This window comes from Saccostrea cucullata, unplaced genomic scaffold, assembly GCF_032062105.1.
Source record: "Saccostrea cucullata isolate Sc308-1 unplaced genomic scaffold, CSIRO_AGI_Scuc_v1 ctg5360, whole genome shotgun sequence".
Classification (NCBI taxonomy): Eukaryota; Metazoa; Mollusca; class Bivalvia; order Ostreida; family Ostreidae; genus Saccostrea; species Saccostrea cuccullata.
In genome coordinates, this window is record NW_026933575.1 from 35,330 (window position 1) to 51,058 (window position 15,729).

The 15,729-nt window shown below is 35.3% G+C and overlaps 1 protein-coding gene across 1 annotated transcript in view; it reads left to right on the forward strand.

Annotated features, from left to right (window-relative positions):
• LOC134238685 (uncharacterized) overlaps window positions 1–14,075 on the forward strand; it is a gene marked incomplete at its 3' end in the record, with an annotated part of 29,876 nt that extends 15,801 nt beyond the window's left edge. The window contains exons 5-7 of the mRNA XM_062720801.1: window positions 4,972–5,277; window positions 9,621–10,124; window positions 13,978–14,075. Coding sequence (XP_062576785.1) covers window positions 4,972–5,277; window positions 9,621–10,124; window positions 13,978–14,075 — 908 coding nt within the window. The remainder of the gene's footprint in view (window positions 1–4,971; window positions 5,278–9,620; window positions 10,125–13,977) is intronic.
• Window positions 14,076–15,729: the final 1,654 nt, after the last annotated feature.

The window sequence follows — 15,729 nt, forward strand, 5'->3', positions numbered from 1 at the left end:
AAATATGTAGGGAAAATCTTTAGAAATCTTCTTCTCAAGAATCAATGGCAAAGAAAATATGAAACTTGTGTGGAAGTATCCTTGGGAAATGAAAATTCAAAACTATTAAAATTATGACCCCTGGGGATACTAAGGGCGGGGTCACAGTAGGGGATCCTAGTTTTACATAGAAATGCATAGGAAAAATTCTCTAAAAATCATTTTCTCAAGAATCAACAGGCCATAAAAGCTGAAACTTGTGTTGAAGCATCATGGGGGTAGTGTTAATTCTAAATTGGCACAATCAAGACCCCCGGGGGAAGGGCGGGTGGTGCCACATTGACACAATAGGGAATCCATGTTTAACATAGAAATATATAGAAAAAAATTTAGAAATTTTCTTTCTTTCCAAGAACCACTGACCGTTCACGGTAGCCTAGTGGTAGAGCGTTCGCTTCGTGATCGGGAGGCCCGGGTTCGATTCTCGTTCCCGGCGCCGCGTCAAACCTAAGACGTAAAAGTAGGTAGTGACTCTTCCTTCGCCAAGCGCTCGGCATCAGAAGTGAAAGTCACGGGTCTTTCGGATATGACCTTAAAATGTAGGTCCCGTGTCACGGTAGGCGCTGGCACGATAAAGAACCCTCACTGCTCAATGGCCCTGAGTGCCGAGTATAGGTCTAAATTTGAAGCCCTTCACCGGCATACGGTGACGTCTCCATATGAGTGAAAAATTCTCAAGAGGGACGTTAAACAATATACAATCAATCAATCCAAGAACCACTGAGCCAGTAAAGCTGAAATTTATACGGAAGCATTCTGGGTAGTGTTGATTCTAAATTGTTAAAATCCTGACCCCAGGGAGGGGGAGGATATGGCCTCAATATGTAATACAAGGGGGGGGGGGGATTCTGGTTGAAAAAAGGCATCTCCAAAGTTACTCAGGTGACTCATGTCACCCATGGACCTCTTGTTTCATGTGTAAAAGACATAACTATTTTTCTGCTACAAAAGTAGTATTTTATTATCTATGTTTGTAAGCTTTAAGCAGAGGAATTAATTTTTTTTTTGACAAAAAATGTTTAATTTTGTCACAACTGACCTCAAGTTGTGATGGGTTCTTTAAATTTGTATTAACAACCCAAAACAAATAATATTTTGGATGACCTTCTGTTCACCAAGAAATAACAAGATTCATAATAACTAGTAGACTTATTGTTCACAGAACAATAAGAGGTCTTTCCACCATCTTTGAATTTCAATTTTGTTTTATATCTGACTGCTTAAAATTAAATTCCATGAATAAGAAACCAAAATTGTCTTAAAGGATAAATAAAAATGAAAAAAAAATGATCTTGACCTTTGACCTTGAAAGAATGTTCAAGGTCAAAGATCAAGGATCACAATGCAATTGACCCCATGCCTCTACGACTTATAGTTTTTAAGTTATAAGGTTTAATAGTAAGTACAAAGACGTTAAAGGGCAATAACTCATGTTCATCAGACAAGATCTTAAAGACATTAGTGAAGGTTTGGTGTCTCTACGGTTTACAGTTTCCGAGGAGTAGCGATTACACAGTTTTTTGCACAAGGGGCAATAACTTTTGAAATGGTTAATCTTAGGGAACAAAAATGAAACATTTAAAACAGTTTTAAGAGCACATATTATCGATGAAAATAAATTTAGTAAATGTTTAAAGACAAAAAAAGAGATAAAAAGAACTTAATTTCGCAAATTTGGAATGACCTTGACCTTTGACCTTTGCATTAATTTCATCATCAAAGGTCAAGAAATCTTACACAGTTCGTCCCATGTCTCTATCACTTCTCGTTTTGAAAATTTTTGATAATTTCCAAAATTGAAAAAGTTTCAGGGGCAATAACTCATTTGAATACTTTTGCAATGATAGATTCCAGAGTCCTCTCAATTAGTTGAAGACTTTAGTGAAGGTTTCATATTTCTACGATTTACGGTTTTGATGGAGTAGAGATAACAAGGTTTTTTGTACAAAGGGCGATAACTTTTAAAAGCGTCAATCTTAAGGGATACGAATTAAATCTTTAAAATAGTTTTAAGAGTACATATTAATGATGCTAAGACAGTTTGTATATGTTAAAAGACATAAAAGATATAAAAAGAGCTTAATTTCTCAAATTTGAAATGACCTTGACCTTTGACCTTTGCATTACTTTCATGATCAAAGCTCAATGAATCTTATGCAGTTGGTCCCATGTCTCTATCACTTGTCGTTTTGAATATTTTTAATTATTTCTAAAATTAAAAAAAGTTTCAGGGGCAATAACTCATTGAAGGGGTCACCGAAGACGTTCGCAATGAATAGATTCCAGAGTCCTCTCAGTCAGTCGAAGACTTTAGTGAAGGTTTCATATTTCTACGGTTTACGGTTTCGAAGGAGTAGCGATAACAAGCAAAACAAAATTTCGAAAGCGGTCATATCATTTGTCAAATTTGTTCATAACTTTCAAAGACCTTTACAATGAACAAAATGTCTTTTCGATAAATATTGAAATAAAAAATCAGCGGAAGAAGAATAATAATAAGAAACAGAAGAAAATCAATAGGTCTTTCCACAGAAAGGTGGAAAGACCTAATTAACAATAAATTTATCTACATATGTACAATAAACATGAAAACGGCGAAAAGTTCAATCATGGTCATCACTAGACAGATTCACACTTCACACCACGTCGCAATGTATGGTCCATCATATTGTCCCTTCGGGTCCATCATATCCTAAAAGTAGCCTCATCACATACACCAATCCTCCCGTCCAGAACAAAAGCTTAATATACAATTTTGGTCACATACAATTTTCATAGGGTTTTCTAATAAAATATTCAAAACACACATCTGTTCAATATACTAGATTTTACAAACAAATTACAGAAGAATATATTTTTGCCGTTTAACAAGTAAATGAATTAGAGCATATTAAATATATACATACTCGCTATATTGCTAACAGTTTTCCAAAGAAAATTGCTCTTTAAAGCGATCAACAAAAATATTACAAAGTGTAAAAACTTGCTGAGCTGTGGCATTTTATACATAAAAATCATACTGTTGACCCCCAGGTCTTGCTCTCAACACTGCTACAAAATATCCCTGAATCCCAAGATCACACAGCAGGGGAAACAATACACACCCAAGTTCACACAGCATGGGTAATATAAAAGGCACACCCAAGATTACTAAGCATGGGTAAAGTATAACTCCCGGCATCCAGACCTCATCTGACAAACACTAGCCAACACCCAGTATAATTAACTGACCAAACTACTCAAACGGGTTAGACGAGTATACAGTGTACATTGATAAAAATAGCTACAAGTACAACTCAGTGACCAATAGTGCGTAAATGAAATAAACGATAACTCCTAATGCCCAAATAAAGATAACTCTTACCAATACCTGTACAATCAGCTAATATTAATTATTAAACATTGACATAATGTCACTTGTGACAAATTTCAATCCTTGTTCATAGCCCATGACGTAAATCATACGACCAAAGCCAGTGTTTTCAATAAGAGCCGGCAACCGGCAAAATTAACCGCCTGTACGAGTAATTTTGCTGGCTATGAATTTTCCGTCATTAGGATTTTGCCGGTGCTGATACGCGAAATCCATAGATTTTATCGCAACTATTTCCATGATCTAGAGTAGCTTCCCTTGAGTGTGCTCTTTTTTCAAGGAAGTTTGATTAGATCGATAGTGTCAGGTAATGGCGTCGCGGACAACGAATATTTGAGCGAAGTCGTGGAGAAATGTGCTGCTGCTTTAACACATGCGTTGGAGATCACATACATTAAGAGACATAAAGAATAGTCCCTTCCGAAAAGATTTGTTTGTGTTTTATAATTTTCGATTGAAAATTGATCATGTATCCATTCTAATTCTTACAGAATTTCCGCAAACTGAAAATCTCAAATGTTAACCTGATATAATAATTACGAATAAAAGTCTTAATATTTTAATCGTGACTCAAACATAGAAATTCTTACAGCATTTCCACAAACTGAAATTGAAAAAAAAAATATTCTCTTTTATCCGTCTAAGAACTCTTGAAATACAGGAACAGTATCATTTTCACATTTGGGAAGGTTTTAATGTACTAGTATTTTGTATCAAATACCATTTTCTATATATTTTGTTCTGACTATCTGCTCAAAATGTCAAAAACGTAGATCAGTTTAAAGATTAATTTATGAAAAGTCTAAGATTGCAGAATATTTCAATTTTTGGGGGGTACTGTACATGACCAAGTGTTTAAAAAATCTAAAATTTTCAACCAAATAATTTTTTGAGTTTTGAATAAAAGTCCTGACCAATTTATGTGAAAGGGACTAAATATGTAGAATTTTAAATATGATATTCTACCACAGACAATTGTCTGTACTAGAATTTCATACTTAAGTTGTCTGTATGTTTTTATAGACACTTAGTTTTCGGAAGAAAAAAACCAGTCTGTCAAAAATCTTGTCAAACAAATCTGTAAAAAGGTAAAAAAAAATTTAATTGGCTTTTTTAGGTAAAATTTGATAATTGATACTGACAAGAATGTGAAAAAAAATTACTTTTTTAATGTCCTGAGAGGTCAGAAAAATGAGTCAAAAATGCTGATTTTCGTTTCCGGCCGGGGGGCTTTGCCCCCCTGGGCCCCCTACCAGGGCTCTGCCCTGGACCCGCTGGGGGCCTAAGGCGGCCCCCATACCCCTCGCCGAGACTGGTTTCCTGCTATTCCATCTATTTTTCCTTCTATTGAAAATCTTATTGAAAACACTGCCAAAGCAATAATACCAGATAATATTCTGAGACTGATTTAGAAAGATAAGATATAAAAATAACAGATCTAGAGTAACTTATTTTTTTCCTGTAACACCTGTAAAGTGCATTAGAAAAACATTCAAATTCTAGTGCTTCATGCATGTGTTTTCATGTCTATGCTGAGAACAAGACTGTTTTTATTATAGATCCAAGCAGTGATGATATAAATAAAGTGGATGAGTTGAAGAAGTTTCTGAGGAAGGAGAAGACAACTGTTTCCCATGCCAGAGGAATAATTGTTGGATGTGCTGAGGCTGGAAAAACAACACTACTGAAGAGATTAAGAGGGCAAAGTCAAACTGTCAGCAAAGCTACAAAATCGTCCAGGGGACTAACAACATTGCTGAAGAGATTAAGATGGAAACGCCAAGATGTCAGTGAAGTTACAGAGTCCACCAGGGGACTGAAAGTCCCTCAACATGTCTTCATTGTTAGAGATGGAGTATTAGAAGGTAGAAAAAATTCTGAGACATATTCAAAGGACAAATGAAAAAGACACTTTTCAAACAGAAATACCTCTTTTGAGTTTTTGTATGAAACCCAGTTTTAAAGAAACTATTCAAGATATCTTCATCAAAATTTATATGCTGAATACACATGTTACATGTATGTTGCCTTACTAATGAAGCCTGGGCGGGGCATTCATGTCCTATGGACATATTTTTATGCCCCGCCATGAATATGGCCGGGGCATATAGTGTTTGTTATGTCCGTCTTCCGTCCTTCTGTCCTTCCATCACACTTTGCGTTTAGCTCTGTTCAAAGCTAAGTTTCAAAGAAACTATCCAAGATATTTTCATCAAACTTCATATGCTGATAGATATTGATGAGAGCTATGCAACTGCATCAACATTTTTTGACCTTGACCTTTCCTTTGACCTTGACCTCACTTTTTAGCTCACCTGAGCCGGGGGTAGGGTGGGGCCAAAATGGCCGATCAAAGTTTTACATAAGAATATATAGGAAAAATCTTTAAAAATCTTCTTCTCAAGAACCACTGGGCTAGGAAAGATGAAACTCATGTGGAATCATTCTCGGGTAGTGTAGATCCAAGTTTGTTCAAATCATGACTCCTGGGGGTAGGGTGGGGCCAAAATGGCCGATCAAAGTTTTACATAGGAATATGTAGGAAAAATCTTTATAAATCTTCTTCTCAAGAACCACTGGGCCAGGAAAGATGAAACTCATGTGGAATCATTCTCAGGTAGTGTAGATTCAAGTTTGTTCAAATCATGAACTCTGGGGGAAGGGTGGGGCCAAATGGCCGATCAAAGTTTTACATAGGAATATATAGGGAATCCTTTTAAAATCTTCTTTTCAAGTACTTCAAAGCCATGCTTATAGTGATATCTATAGGGAATCATCCTCAGGTAGTGTAGATTCTAGTTTATTCAAATCATGACCTCCTTGGGGGTTAAAATTCAACCCCCCCCCCAGTAAACTTTCAGTTCTGATCTGATATGTGCTTTTTCCTAACCAATTGCTCAGGTGAGCGATGTGGCCCCTGGGCCTCTTGTCTTAAATTAGTGTTTAGCTCAGTTTTAAACAAACCATTTAAGATGGTGTTATCAAACTTCACATGTTAATACAAACTTGCCTGGATGATGCATCTAGGGATGAACACTACCAGACTTGCCTCGGATAATGGATCTGACCTACATTTTCCAGAGGAGTGACCAGGTTTAAGTGTTTGGAGCAGGTCCATTCCTAAGGAACTAAAAGCCCTACTTGAACCAAACTTGGATGGATAATGGATCTAGGGATGGAGACTACCAAACTTGCTTCGGATGCTGGATCTGACCTATATTTTCATTCCCAAGTAACTATAAGCCCTGCCTGAACCAAACTTGCATGGATGATACATCTAGGGATGGACACTACCAGACTTGCTTCGGATGCTGGATCTGACCTATGTTTTCATTCCCAAGTAACTATAAGCCCTACCTGAACCAAACTGATCAAATTTTATACACATACAAATTTTCATGTTGCTTTACTAATATATCCTCGGCGGGGCATTCGTGTCCTATGGACATATTTCTAGTTAGTTCTTACAATGTTCAATCTAGAATATTCAATCATCATATAATAAATACTGTAGATTCCTAAATATACACGTGGAATTAATTATCGCGTAATTTTGCAAGTAGCACCACAAACGAAATTAAAGCAGCTTAATCCGAAACAGGCACATTTAAGGAATAACTTCTTATTTTTCGAATTCATGAAGTGATCAATGGATTGGCTTGTGTGATAATTTGCATAAACGCCGAAGGCGTTTATGCATAAAATTATCACACAAGCCAATCCATTGATCATCTTCATGAATTCGAAAAATCTGACAGTTATTCCTTATATTTACATGCTTTGATTCCGCCAATCCACGGGCTCCAAGCCTGCTTCTCTCTAGGTGTTGTCCCGCCCTGCACGTGGTTTTTTTTTGGAACCGCGCCAAGACATTCATGAGGAAATAAATTACATTTACAATTGGTAATTTTATCTCGGACAAAGACATTGGAAATGTAAATATATTATCTTAAACAATAAAAATACGTCATTACGTAGATAATATATAAAAGTAAATAATAAGATTGATTTAATAGTTTATTACAACAATCCCTACATGGAAAACATAGATCAAAAACCTTATTGACAAACAGAAGTTCCTGACGGGAAGTTAAGATCTGTTGTGAAGTCACTTTTGAAAAAAATAAATTTATTGATTATATTTAGGCCATATAAAACTGAAATCTTGGTTCTCAGGCCCGCGCACATCCGTTTTGAGGTAGCCGCATTGCCGATTTTTTGTATTTTTGATAAAATAAAAAGTTGGTATTGCGGAGACCAATCCGGGAAAAAATTCCGACCTCATTTGTTTCATAGTTTAGTGTTCAAATATCACTTCCGGTAGCCATTTACAATGAGATTTTGGCTACTTCGTTTGAAAATACATTCGAGGATATTACCTACGATGTTTACACGCTGTTAATCAATGGATAAAGCAGAAATTTTGACCAGAAATGGAAAGTATATCTGTGATTAAAAAAATTATCATAATGTTAAAGAAAATTCGGAAATTAAAATTTAAAAAAATACCTCCCTCATCTACTTTATTGCCAATAAAATGAAAAATAAAATGCCGCCCTCCCGCATCTGTTTTGGAGAAAATTGGCCTGAGAACCAGAGAATTAAATTTTGATAGCCTTAATTATGAAGATAATTCAAACCTGAGTATTTTTTCCATTAGTAGAAGCCTAAGTCATAATATATAGATCTTTTAAAAATCAAGAAATTAATATGCATATATACGTATATATTCCAAGAATAAGGAAAATCAGATATATTTAAAGATTTTTTAAAAAAAGAAGTTTAGTAATGAAGGCTAAAATATTGTCCGTCTACAGGTATATAAAGTACTTTGTGAAATCTGTTTTAAAACTCTTGATCGACTGTTCATTCGTGTATTCTTATTCTGGCGATTTGCTGTTGAAGAGCTCATTCGCGATAATAAGTACTCACGAAAAATAAGGAATCTACAGTAGTTTTTATTTTATTAAGTCCAAGGGGCATAACTCTGTCAAAAGAAACTTGACCTAGATATTAATTTGATCAATCTGTATACCAACAATTCATTTCAGTATGTGCAACGGTTGTGAAGAAAATGAAGGAAACTTAGTGGACCAATAGACAGACCGGTTGACAGACCGACGAACTGACAGACAGCAGCAAACCAATATACCCTCGATTCTTCGAAGGGGGATATAAGAAAAGTTATTGTTTGAATAATGAACACATATATGTTGATTTAAGTTAAAATCAATAGACTGTTTGTTCTCAATCCTCCAATATGAAAAAAGAGATAAGGCCTAAAAAAATAATAAGTTGGTTCTCAGGCTCACCAGTATTTTATTCAACAATTCGCATTACCCATTTTTATCCTCAAATAATAAAATACAATTTCTCTCATGCGCTCGTAAATTACCCCCCCCCCCAAAAAAAAAAAAAACGGAATTCCTGACTGCATTTTGACTGCATTTTAGAAATCAGTCAATCGTTAGACAAACATCGAGATTATCAAAATTTTTGGCCTAGTTAAAAACACAAATATGGCTGTCAAATACACAGGATAAAGCATCAAGATTAAGATAAGTTATGATGGCATTGATTAAAGTGCAGATTCATGAGGAACCTACTTCCACGGTACAAGGTGGGGTTTCTGAAGGTTTTCCAGGCTAGAACTTGATCAATAACGTGATCAAAGATGGCTCCCTCAACCTCAGAACTCGGTCATCAGCAAGATTCCCAGATTTCATTTAGTGTGGTAAACCAAAAACTAAGGGATTAGACAAAGTTTAATAAAATCATAAGCACTATTTATAGTGCTGAAACACTTAGATTAGTTGTGTTACGTAAGCAATTGACCATCATCACTGTTGGGTTCTGTAAGTTTAACACATCTTGTTTTTAGGATGACATCGTTTCATTATATGAATTATCGGGATCATAGATGTAGAAGATACAATAGAGAAAGAAGCAGGAAATATATTATTTTGATATCTACACTTGATGCTTAAACAACATGGACTACAAATTTAGTTTTGAAATTATAACTTGAAAAAATATTCCCGTTTGTTATTTGTTTTTCATGAGATATAAAGAAAAAAATGTCCCTCATGCATTTAATATTCTTAAGAAAACAGGACTGAGAACCAAGTTAAATTTTTTTTGCCTAAATAATTAATCTATGATGTGCTAAATGAAAACAAAACTAAATAACAACATTCCTCTTTTTCAGTGGCTGATGATGACTCGCCATTCAAGTCATTTATCAGAATAAATGCTTCAGATTTGAAACCAGACCCAAGCAGTAGTGCCGTTGCCAGCTCTGATGTAAATGAAAAAGAAAATTTGGAAGTAGGAAGTACTGATAAAAGTACTGAAGTAGTTTATAGCCGAGAGGAAAAGAAAGAAGAGAGTGTGGAAATGTCTACTTCACCAACGGAGGACACAGAAGAAGAAAACACAGTAGAGGTAATGGCCAGTCTTATCTCCCAGGAAGCTACAGCTATGGTAAAAGATGAAATTTTTCAGAAAATCTTGTCTGAAAAAGAGAAGTTACCGACAGTAAGCATGCTGGATTTTGCTGGCCAGTTAGCATATTATGCCTGTCACCAAATTTACGTTACACCAAAGGCTTTCTTTATCCTTGTGTTGGACATGACTAAGAAGTTTGAGGATGTTGTCAGTAAAGAGAAAGATAACCAAGAAGGTTCAATCTTCTCTGTGTGGACATACAAAGGTAAGGCACTTGTAAAATGTATATTTTTAGCTCATCTCAACGAAGTTGGGGGGGGGGGGGGTTATGTGATACCCTCGGCGTCGGCGTCCCAGGTTAAGGTTAAGTTTTTTGGAGCAGTTTTCTTTTTAAGTACTTCTATGTCCTATATTGATTAGACATGCATGGAAGATGTTGCTAGTGTGTTTCATTGTACCAGTCAAAGTTTCAGATGCTGCAACAGGGTTCTCCATGAGCTGTTTTACTGTGTTGCTCCCGACACAGTAAAATTTTCTCCGACACAGTACCGACTCAAATTTCATGCATGCGACACAGTAAAAATTCTGCCGACACAGTAAGAGTTGTGATAATTAGAAAATCTAAACACACAAATTCTGTCTAACTGAAACTTTAATCAAACAATTCTACCGTTTTTCAATTCAAAAAGTTATAACACTTAAATACTAGGGCTTCACCTTGAGTAGTCAATTAATTATCTTGTAGACCCTCCCTGGACTTTACGCATGACGGAACAAAGACAAATAAATTGTTTTTACAACTCAATGTACCGGTTAATTGGTAGCTGCAATAAAATACATTGTATTACTTATGAAAAATATTCAAATATGTCTTTCCTGTAAAGCCACGGCTCTAGAATTATGTAAGCACTGTAAGTCAAACATGACATCATTCTGAAGTCATTTTATTGATGTAAATAAATTGCCGAAAATTTTGAAATTCAGCATGTTTACTGTTCTGGGGTTCCTTTTTATGCCCCCGTAAACGAAGTTTCGGGGGTATATAGTTTTTGTCGTGTCTGTCTGTCTGTCTGTCTGTCTGTCTGTCTCTCTGTTTGTCTGTTTGTCCGCAAAAACTTTAACCTTGCCCATAACTTTTGATTTAGTGGATCTATGACTTTCATATTTCATATGTGTATTTCTTGTGACAAGACCTTTCTTTGGGTACCACCAAATTTGACCTTTTGACCTTGACCTTGGAGTTTGACCCACTTTTACATGAAAATTTAAAATTTTACTTTGGCCATATCTTTTGAACAGTAGACACCAGGACATTTATACTTCACATATGTAATGTTTGTTAAAAGACCATTCACTGGATACCAACAACCTTGACCCTTTGACCTTGACCTTGTAGATTTTTATACTTGTGAAAAAACTTTAACCTTGGCCATAACTTTTGAATGGTAAGGGATAGGGTTTTCATACTTCATATATGTAATCCTTGTGAAAAGACCCTCCATTGGATATGAAGATCCATGACCCTTTGACCTTGACCTTTGAGCTTGACCTACTTTAAAAAAGCAAATTTTGACCATAACTTTTAAGAGTTAAGGCTAGTGCTTTCATACTTTACATATTTGATCCCTATGACAAGACCTTTCATTTGATAACAATAACTTTGACCCTTTGACCTTAACCTTGGAGTTTGACCTACTTTTTATGAATTTTTTTTAAATTTTACTTTGGCCATTTCTTTTGAACAGTAGACACCAGGACTTTTATACTTCACATATGTAATGTTTGTTAAAAGACCATTCACTGGATACCAACAACCTTGACCCTTTGACCTTGACCTTGTAGATTTTCGTACATGTGAAAAACTTTAACCTTGGCCATAACTTTTGAACGGTAAGGGATAAGGCTTTCATACTTCATATTTGTAATCCTTGTGAAAAGATGCTTTATTGGATATGATGATCCTTGACCCTTTGACCTTGACCTCTGAGATTGACCTTCTTTAAAAAAGCAAACTTAACCATAACTTTTAAAGAGTTAGGGCTACTGCTTTCATACTTTACATATTTGATCCTTATGACAAGACCTTTCATTTGATAACAATAACTTTGATACTTTGAACTTGACCTTGGAGTTTGACCTTTTTTTTAAGAAATCAAACGTTAACCATAACTTCTGAACGGTTAGGGCTAGGGCTTTCATGCTCTACATAAGTATTTTATGTGGCAAGACCTTTCATTTGATACTAATTACATTGACCTTTTGACCTAAACCTTGGAGATTTTTGTACTTATTTAAAACCTATAATATTAGCTTACTTTCAAATTTCACAATTGTTTTCCAGGGAGAATACCCTACTTTTGGTACTACTGAATTAAATTTTCATTCAAGAAAAGCTTAATCTTTGCTATGTTGCCATACGTCAGCATCAGTGTTTTACAAACACATCTTGTTTGTAATGCTGTAACTCGATCAAGAAACCTGATAAATAAACGTTGCAAATCTACTTTCACAAAAATGTTAAGTAGTTTGAATATCAGTCAGAATTTCCTCTGCTTTTCCTAACTTTTTTTCCCTTTTATCAGTACGCACGACCAATGAATTTTGATTCAGTCACGAATTTGTTCGCGAAAATACCGCGAAATATTGGTGCTTCGCGTAAACTCTGCAACACGGTAAAATCTCAAATGATGGAGAACCCTGCTGCAATTTCAGCAAAGAAATGACCAGACTTATGTTTAGGGTGCAGGTTAACATTTTTGGTGCAGTTTTTGGTGTAGGTCTCATTTCCGAGTAACTATAAGCCCTATGTTGACCAAACTTACATGGATGGTACATCTTAGGATGCATATTACCAGCCTTGCTTCGGATGTTGAATCTGACCTTCATTTTCCGGTTGAGTGTTCAGGTTAAAGTTTTTGGTGATGGTTTCATTTTGAAGATACTTTGAGCCCTATAAAGACCAAACTTTCATGGTTGGTTAATCTTCTGATGTATTCTACTTGACTTGCTTCGGATGCTGAATCTGACCTACATTTTCCGGTTGAGTGAACAGGTTAAAGTTTTTGGTGATGGTTTCATTTTAAAGATACTTTGAGCCCTGTAATGACCAAACTTGCCTGGATGGTACATCTTAGGATGTAATCTACTAGACTTGCTTCGGATGCTGAATCTGACCTACATTTTCCGATTGAGTGAACAGGTTAAAGTTTTTGGTGAAGGTTTCATTTCCAACTTACTATGAGACATATTATGACCAACTTGCATGGGTGGTACATCTTAGGATGCATATTACAAGACCTGCTTCAGATGCTGAATCTGACCTACATTTTCCGGTTGAGTGTTCAGGTTAAAATTTTGGATGCAGGTTCATTTCCAAGGTACAGTACTATGAACCCTATAACGACTAAATTGCATGGATGGTACATCTTAGGATGCATACTACCAGACTTGCTTCAGATGCTGAATCTGACCTACATTTTCTGGACGAGTACACAGGTTAAAGTTTATGGTACAGGATTCATTTCCAAGTAACTTTGAGCTCTATAATAACCAAACTTGCATGGATGGTACATCTAAGGGTGCATTCTACTAGGCTGGCTTCGGATGCTGAATCTGACCTACATTTTCTGGATTAGTGGAAAGGTTAATTTTTTTTATAAAGATTTCATTTGCAAGTAACTTAAAGCCCTATGTTGACCAAACATGCATGGATGATGCATCTTAGAATGCACACTAATTGACTTGCTTCAGATGCTGAATTCGACATACATTTTCCAGATAATAGACCTCGTAAAAGTTATGGGTGCAAGTATATCACCAAGAAACTATTAGGCTTATATAAACCAGTTGCACAAATGATGCATCAAGGGATGAAAACTCTCAATCTTGCTTCATATGCTGGATTTTAATTACATTTTCATGATGAAGACCTAGTTTTTAGTTTTTGTATAGGTCTATTCCAAAGTATCAAATTTGCATATATTTAGCATTTTTGGATGTAGTTCAAGAAACTATGTAATAAGTACTAACCAGTAAAGCTACATTCTAATCAGAGACTTTTAGTTTTATTTTAACACTTTATTTGTTCCTTTAGACTTACAGGCTCTTGTTTCTTTTAGATTACCTGAAGTTTTGGATTACCTCTATCAAGACATTTGGAGGCAAAAAGGCACCACTGTTTCTTGTTGTCACACACACGGAGAAAAAATCTAAAGATGTAAGTATTCTGTCTTATAGAAATGTGAATTATAAAGGAATAAACAGGTCTCCAAACTATCGTGAGAATGCACAATTATTGCCATACTTTAGAAATACAAACACAAGAAAACTTTTGGCCTATAAGGTTATAAAATTTGTCTTTACAAAATGAATTGGTTTCCATTTATGTCGATGACTATGGGCAAAATAGGTATAATAATTCATGTCTTTTACTGTAGTTTTTTCCACAGGGTCATAATTCCGCGGAATCTCAATTTCTGTTTAATCCGCGAGTAGAAAAGTATGCAGATTTCCTAGACTGTCACTAAATGCCTTACATTTATATTAAGTACACTTGAACAAATTTCCGCAGAAAATTTGTGACCGCCGCGCGTACATGTACACAGTGTTAATTAATACCACGCGAAAATGTACTTCTACAGTATATTGATCGCTTACCTGAGCTGAAAACTGAAGTGAGCTATATGGATCACCCGTTGTCCTGAGACTTTCCATTCGATCTGTTTTTTTTTCTTTTTATAAGATTTATTATTTTTACTTCTGAAGAATTACTGCGCCAAAATTTACGAAGTTTGCACATAGAATCTTTTGCTTTAGGAAATTTTAAATTTTCAAAGCCGCATTTTTAATTCTGTGAGCTCAATTTTACCATGTTTTTTTTTCTTGAACAAGTATTGAAATTTAGCTTTATTTTGTTTTCATATTTTGTATTCAACAGAAAACTAGAGTTTTATTCAATTGGGAATCCAAGTTTTACATAGAAATATATAGGAACAATCTTTAAAAATCTTCTCAACAACCAGTGGATCAGAAAAGCTGAAACTTATATGGAAGTATTCTGAGGTAGTGTAAATTCTAAATTGTTAAAATCATGACCCCGGGGGGTAGGATTGGGCCTGAAAAGGGAATCCAGGTTTTATATAGAAATATATTGGAAAAAATCGTCTTCTCAAGAATCAGTGGGTCAGGAAAGCTGAAACCTATGGCAAAACATCCTGGGGTAGTGTAGATTCTAAATTCTAAATGGGATAGGGACCATAATAGATGTAAGAAGAGGGAAAATCTGGTAAAGAACTGTATCACCGAAGTTTCTCAGCTGAGCGATGTGGCCCATTGGCCTTTTGTTTCTTCAGAATATTAAAAAAATTACGTTCTGACATACTCCATGTATAATGTTGACTTCATGTAATTGAAATACATTCATATTCACAGAGAAGTTTTATATAACAAACCTGTTAGCTTTTAAAAGGATGCTGTGTGAAAATCCACATCTTATCAACATTTATATTATTCCTGTGAAACTGAAAACACATGGGTAAAGGTGCCAAGGAAAAATATATTACATTTGAAGATGAACTAGAGGTAACGTGAGCACTGAATTATATAAATGATCAACTGCCTCTAATATGAATATAATGGCAGTGTTCATGTTAAATGCAATGGGAAACCCAAATGTGTTTAGGACGAAAAAGTAATAGAAGGTGCACAAAGGCAAAATGTAATAAAGATTCTATGAAAATTTCATTCAGTGGTGTAAGAGGAGTTGCGGATAGGGGATGGGTATACCTAAAGCGTAACAAACAGATGGACGGATATCCCGATTAATAAATACCCTCCCGCTGTTCAAGCAGGGGATATAAAAAAGGACTAAT